Source organism: Aptenodytes forsteri, unplaced genomic scaffold, assembly GCF_000699145.1.
Source record: "Aptenodytes forsteri isolate BGI_AS27 unplaced genomic scaffold, ASM69914v1 Scaffold191, whole genome shotgun sequence".
Taxonomy (NCBI): domain Eukaryota; kingdom Metazoa; phylum Chordata; class Aves; order Sphenisciformes; family Spheniscidae; genus Aptenodytes; species Aptenodytes forsteri.
This window is the reverse complement of record NW_008794630.1, coordinates 963,116-969,941: the sequence shown is the minus strand read 5'-3', so window position 1 is coordinate 969,941 and position 6,826 is coordinate 963,116. Positions and strand designations below refer to the sequence as shown.

Sequence of the window (6,826 nt, the reverse complement as noted above, 5' to 3'; positions counted from 1 at the left end):
GTAGGTAGCTTGGCTTTTCCCTCGGGGTTGGAGGGGTTTCCCTGTGCTGTTGGGGCAGGCCTGGGCTTTGCTACAGCTTTGCCGTTGCGAGGGGTTTCCCTGTGCTGTTGGGGCAGGCCTGGGCTTTGCTACAGCTCTTGCCGTTGCCTTTATTTTTTGGGCATCGCTCTTCCAGGTGGGGCTCGGGGAGGGCAGATAGTTAAAACCCCTCCGTATATATCATGTCTCCGTTGTTCTGGGTTTATTCATGCTTTGTGTGGGGCTGGTGAGATAGACCCTGTTGCAGGACCCCCAGGTCCATCTCTGCAGCCCGGGGCTGGAGCAGCTCGGGTGGGAGCACAGGGAAACCCCCCTTGTTGTTTTCCGGGTTTGGCAAAGGTCCAAGGCTGGGTTTCTGGGGGGAAGAAGGCAGATATCTTCCCCTTCCATCCACCCTGCCATTTATCCCGGGAACACAACTCAGCCCCAGGCCCTTCTGCTTCCTCACCGCCCCTCCTCCTCTCCCAGGAAAGCCTGGGGTAGCTGCTGAATTTCCCTGCCTGGGCGTGCGATACCTCCCTGTGCTCCAGCACCGCCCGGCTGGGGAGGCTGGGGGCCTCCTTGGGGCTCTTTCCCCATCACCCAGCTGCCCTTTTCCCCGGCCTCTCCTTATGTCACGGCCAGGCTCAGAATTTAGCAATCCTAAAATTGCTTCCCCCCCCGCCCCCACCATGAGCAATGGCTGCGTGGGGGATTGCAGCCTGCCGGGGGGTCCCCGCTTGGCTGGTGGCATCCCCACCTCCCTGGGACATGCAATGGCGTGGCGACGCCTTCGTCCCATGGGACGTGATGCTCATCCATCTCCTTGCTCCGGGGTCACCCGAGGTCCCCCCAGCCGTTTTCTTGGCCCCTTCCTGGTCCTGGCTTGCGCCAGGCAGGGGGTTGCCGGGGGCCTCTCCCGCCTGCCAGCCCAGCACTGCTCAGACTGGTTTAGCAAGTGGATGGGGCGGCCGCTTTTCCTTTGAAGGGCTCCCAGGAAGGATTCGATGGCTGGAAACCTCCCGAGGAGGAGAAAGGAAAAGACAAAAATAGGTGGTTTTGGGTTTCGGTGGGGGAGCAGGGAAGGCGAGGCGGTGGGTTGCTCCGGCAGCTTTGCAGACCTTTGTCTCCTGCTGGTGGTGAAAGGCAAGCGGGGGGGGTGTCCCCCTTCCCTGGCCAGTGTGTGTCTCCCACAAGGCTCCCGACCAGCACCGAGGCTGAACCAGGAGCTCCTGGCCCAAATCTGGCGTGGTCTTGCCCCAGGGAGGCAGATTCAGAGAAGACTTGGGGATGTCCACCATGGCGCAGCGAGAGGTGGGTGCTCCAGCCACTGCTTTGGGGGTGGATGGATGAGTTTGGGGGCTGCAGCAGGGTGAAAAAAAGCTGCTGCAGGAGGAAAGCAAGGCTCAGCGACACCCAGCCAGGGTCTGGCCCCCCCTTCCCCTGCCCCACGTGCCTGCCACCACCTCCTTGGTGGGACGTGCTGTGGCACCCCGGCCAGGGATGGGACCCCGGCCAGGGGTGTGACCAGGGCTGTGATGCTGGGCTGTCACCCATGCGGGGTGGCTCCTGGGGCTCCCTTGTGACCCAACCCAGTGGTGGCTGGTCCCCACCAACTGGTGAGGTCTGAGGATGGGTGCGAGCCCCTGGGGCTCAGCCAGCGCTGCTGGGGGTGCCTCTGGCTGCCAGCAGTGCCTGGGATGGTTTGGGAGGTGGGATGGTTTGGGAGGTGGGAGCTGAGATTTATTTCACAACCTGATCCAGATTTCCTCAAAGTTCAGAGCCTTTCCTGCCTTTTAGCTCAAAACTCTGTAACTCAGTCCAGGGCTTCACCTCCTGGCTCCTGCACCCTCTGCTCACTGGTGAGAGGAGGACCCGGGTGTCCTTCCTCACCATTCCCATGAACCCTGAGTGCTCGATCCCCATCCCCACCCAGTGCTGGGCAGGGGGATCAGGGTCTGGCTCCCCAGTTCTCCCGCACCAACCACCAGCAAGCCCCATCCCCTCCTTTGCATTGCAAAGAGGAGACTTCAGCTACCGCCCTTGGTTTGGGAGCCCCTTTCAGCTCCACCACGGACCCTCCTTCACCCCCTTCACAGGGTCTCCCTTCCCCAAACCCTCTTCAGCATCTCAGCGTCAGCTTTCCCCCGCAGAAGGGGGTTCTGTACCCAAGGAACGATGGGAGGAAAGTGGGCTGCGTAGCCGGGTCACGGGAGAACTGCCGTTATCGCTTGTACCTCGCTCGAGCAAGATATGCTGTCCTCAGTATTGCGTGGCATGTGGGGACAAAATGGGACCTTAGACCAGCGCTGGTCGGGGTACGCCTGGCTCCATGGGTGCAGCATGGTGGGGCCTCCTTGGAGGCTGTGGCGGGGGCATACAGAGCAAAGTGCCCGGTGGCATTGGTAGACTCAAGGTCATTTCCCTTCCCGCGGGGCCGGCGGCAGATAAGGGTGCTGTGGATGGCTTTGGCCATCCCTGAAACAAAAAGCTGCTCTGCCTTGGGAAATCGCTGCCAGGTCGATCACCACTGGGCAGGCACAGCCCGGCGTGCGCCCCGCTTCCAGGAGTGGGGTTCATCCGGCCCCGTTGCTGCAAGCCCACACTCTGGTGATGGGACGGAGAGAAAAGTAACTCTTTTGATTTATAAATTTTATCATCACTAGGTAAAATTCCAAAACTTCCCAGTTGGTAACCAAGAAAATATAAATATTTTCCTGAAAACTTTCTTTTATCTTTATTTATACTTACTCCCAGTGACATTGAATGATGAACAATATGATAGACCACTGCATGAAGATGAATAGGGTTTTTACACCCCACCACCAAATCATCCATGTAAGCAAAAATAAAAATATGGTCAAATTGCTTCCTATGATACTGAACAAGTAATGTTGATAATAAAGACAAGAGAAATGGGCTAAGGCCAATCCTCATAGGAATATTCCTAAAGCCCATGATTGTGGGGTGCAACAACAGTTTGTGGTTTTGTAACAGCAACAAGGTTTGCTGTTCGTACAACTCTGGGTTTTCTTGCAGCACTAATTTGAGATGCAATTCTCTGGACAATCTCCATCTAGTAGAGGGGGACATACAGGTATATAACCTTTATAATCCAGGTACCCCAACAGTAACAAAGTGACGAGCATTAGGATTAAAAGGAATATGATAAAAAGCTGCAGACACATCCAACGATGCCCAGGACATTCCTCGGGGCAATAACTGGGACAATGCCCTGAGGTTTGGGCAAGCAAGCTTAGGCCAGCACACTTTATGGGGTTTCCTTGAAAACAGAGAAGTCCACCACCCGTCTAGCTTCTGTAGTGTTTCTAGGACTTTTGGCCACAAGAAAGCAGCCCCCGTTAACCCTGATAACAATATGACCAGCCACGGGGACATTTCTGATTTTACTATGATAGGTGTACGTTCTATATGTGCAGACGCTCTCTCCTGTTGTGATACCGCTAGGGATGTCCCTGTGGCACTGCGGGATGCTGTTCCAGAGGCCAGTAGGGGTAAACCATTCCTGGATGTCACAACAGGCCTTACAAATTTGTTTTGTGACTGGAAACTCCTTGGGGGGGTGTGTGTGTTTTACCTTTACCCATGCCACATTTGCTCTGTTGATCGCTGCTTGTAATTCTTCCTCGTTTCTTGCATCTCCCATTTCTTGCTTCAGTTTCTGGAATGCTGCCGGATCCAGCACCTGTAAAGAATCTTGAGACCCCAGTCCCGCTTCTTCTGCCAGAGCACCCTGCTGGATTTGCATTAGCACATCCACCCTGTTCCCGGGCAATTCCCTACGGATGGGGGTGGTTGTCCCAGAAGTACTTGCGGTTGAGGTGGTGCTGGAGGATGTTCCTTCTTCTTTAGTCCAGTGAGGACCTTTGCTGCATCTTGTATCAGTTGGGTCCTTGCCCCAGTCAAGTCCAAGTTCATGGGATTTATCAGGTACCCATGATTCCCTGAGATACCATCTTCTGTCTTGTTCCCATTCCTGAGATGGAATCTCGGGAATAGTTCCTTCGTATCCTTGTTGATGTTGATACCAATTTTTTTCCGTTTGAAATTGAGGGGCTAATAGCCCTATTACGCCTCCCATCCGTAGGCGGTAAGCTACACTCCAAAGCGTAGAGTTTTCCCCAACGCTCCCAGGACTTATTACTGCCTTTTCTATAAAGAATACCTGACTCAAAAAGATTATCTAGGTAGTCAGCACACGTGACCAGATGAAGTAACGATGCCTCATATTTATTTTTGATGGCACAAAATAACGGCAAATAAGTTGCACTTCGTACATATAAGTGTGCAGGTAGCAGTAAGGACCACCTTCTACCTGGTGTGGCTGGTTTACAATTTTCTTCTAAGAAAGAAGGAGATTGAGGAATTTTCCAGTCCTTATTAAATTTTGATTCAGGATTGTGATATAGGCCTCCAAAGTCCTTAAGGATGTGTAAGGTGGGCTGATCACTTTTTGGGAGATGGAGATCTTCTGCGCAGGGAATTTGAACAACTGCTTCTTCTAGGAGATCTAGATGGAATTCTTGGTGATCTTCTCCTTGGTCTGTGACGGTGCTCAGGTCGGGATGAAAGAATGGGTGCATTCAGTGGTCTATATGCAGCAGGAGTTCTCATCCAGGTTCCATGGGATATTATAAATTCAATAACACAATTGTCCCCAAATTCTAAGCAAGATAAATGGAACCAAAATTGTCTCCTGAGCCTAATACCTAAATTTGCATCTGAATGTCGCATAAGTTCAGCAGCTAGACTTTCATCAGGTATTAACTCTAGTATTTTCTGCCCAAAGTTCTTATATTCATAATAACATACCAGAGCGTTCCTCAAGGCTGTACGATGAGGAGTGTGATCGTCTAGCTGCTTTCCAAGATGGGCTTCAGTTGTTGCTACCAACTCCTCCAAAGATGGAAAGATGGCACTGCAGAGCCAGCCCCACGCCTGCCTTTGCACGGTGCAACCCTGCTGCCTGTGCCCCTCGCACCCCGGGACCCCCGCCCTCAGCTGCGAGCATCCAGCTTTTGTTGCGTGGTGGGTTTCAATTTCCATGCGTGGTTCTGCAAGGCTTGGTGGAGATGTACTCCATCTCCCTGGCATCACCTAGGAGCCCATCCTGTCCCTGGTATCTGCTCCAGCAGCAGCACGGCTTCCCTGGAAAGCAAAGCCACGGCGGGGAGATGCTCCTGGCAAAGCCCGAGCTGTTCCCGCTTGTTTGCTTTTCCAAGGGCTCAACGTTTCTGCCTGTCCCGTCCCCTTGCTGTGAGAGCTGAACTTTCCCTTGTTCAGCACAAGCGTCTCCTCGGGAGGACCTGGACGTCGGTCCAAAGTCTCCCATCGATAGAAACCGTTCGTATTTGTTGCGCGTTTATGCTGCCGGAAGCCGGCGGTTGTTAAAACCTGGCTGATCCCTATCCCACACTGCTTTCCCTGTGTTTATTAAGGGCCTCATCCTGCTCAGGGCAAAGTTTTCTCACAACTGGAGGATGTTTTATGCCAGCTCTCTAGACCTGGTGCCCTTGGGGAAGGTGTTTTCCAAGCGGCGTTTCGGAGCCACCACCCCTCGCCCTGCTCTCTGGGATGCTCAGCCCCCAGCTGATGCTTTTCGGACCCTGGCATGGGGGAATGCCAGCTGCAAGGCACCAAAGCTCGCCGGCCATGGCTCCTGGCATCGTTTGAACAATCACAAGCCTCGACCACGTGTGTGGCTGGTGTGAAGTCCCCGTGGCCCCCCGTGCTCGCCGGGGTGGCAGCAACCCCATGGGAATAGGCTTTCCCCTTCCCTGGCGGGAGCTCAGCTCCCTTCCCTTTGGACGTGGGGGGGTGTGTGTGTGTGTGTCGAACAGCCTTAGCCCCCCCGCCCACTCCACCCTATTTCTGTGGTCCCCGAGTCCCCTGAAGGTGCCGGGGATGTCCCGGGAGGGGGTGACAGCAGCAGCCCCCCTGCAAGGGCGCAGCCTATGCGGTATCCTGCCCAGGAGCCACCAGAAAGTGGGGAAGGGAGGTCTCAGGGCTGATTTGGGGTGGATGAGCACGGAGGGGGAGAGAAGACCCTGCGACCGGGCTCTTACTTAGTCTGTCACAGTACAGCGCCTCGGGAAGGTGCTGGGGAGAGTTGGGGCTGGATGCGTCTGGAGGAGAAATGGCTTTTTTTTGCCTTTTTTTTTTTTTTTCTTCCCCAGAAAGGTGATTTTTATTCCCTTGTTGCTCTGGCTTTTTACACTCCTTTCTTGCCCCTCTCTCAAACAGAGAAACCCAAACACAGTTGCTTGGTTTCTCCGTAGGAGCTGAGCTGGAAAGCACTGTGCCCTCGTATCTGCACCTTTTAAACTTTTCCTTTGTTGTTGTGGCGTTGGTTTTTTCCCCCAAGGTTTATCCCTTTTCCCCTTCACTTAACCTATTTATTGTTGATCCTTCCCTTTTTCTCCCCCGGGAATGAGAAGTGTGAACAAGCAGGAATCTCCTTGTCTCTAAAAATCACTTTTCGTGCAAAATTCAACCGTTCATTGGAGAAAGGCATTTTCTCATTAAAAAAAAAAGCCATTGCTTTTAAAAACTAAAATAAACCCCTTGTTTCAGCGCAGGGGATTCAATCTGGGAGAGAGTTTCCCTGCTGTGGGACCCTGGCGGGGGGTCCGGGGTTGGGGTGGCACGAGTGGGACCGAGTCCCTCCGTCCCAGCGAGAGCCGATGCGCCGTGCCAGTGCTGCCCGGGCGCCGTGGCAGAGCATGGCTGACGGCGAGGCTCCCGGCCACCCGCTCGCTCCCGGCAGCCTTTTATCTTCCGTTGGCCC

General features: G+C 54.1%; 1 protein-coding gene across 1 annotated transcript in view; it reads left to right on the top strand.

The window, feature by feature from the left end:
* The window catches only part of LOC103894130 (Krueppel-like factor 8), a 10,777-nt gene extending 10,255 nt beyond the window's left edge, over nucleotides 1-522 (top strand). The window contains exon 5 of the mRNA XM_019470515.1: nucleotides 508-522. Coding sequence (XP_019326060.1) covers nucleotides 508-522 — 15 coding nt within the window. The remainder of the gene's footprint in view (nucleotides 1-507) is intronic.
* The last annotated feature ends 6,304 nt before the right edge of the window (nucleotides 523-6,826 follow it).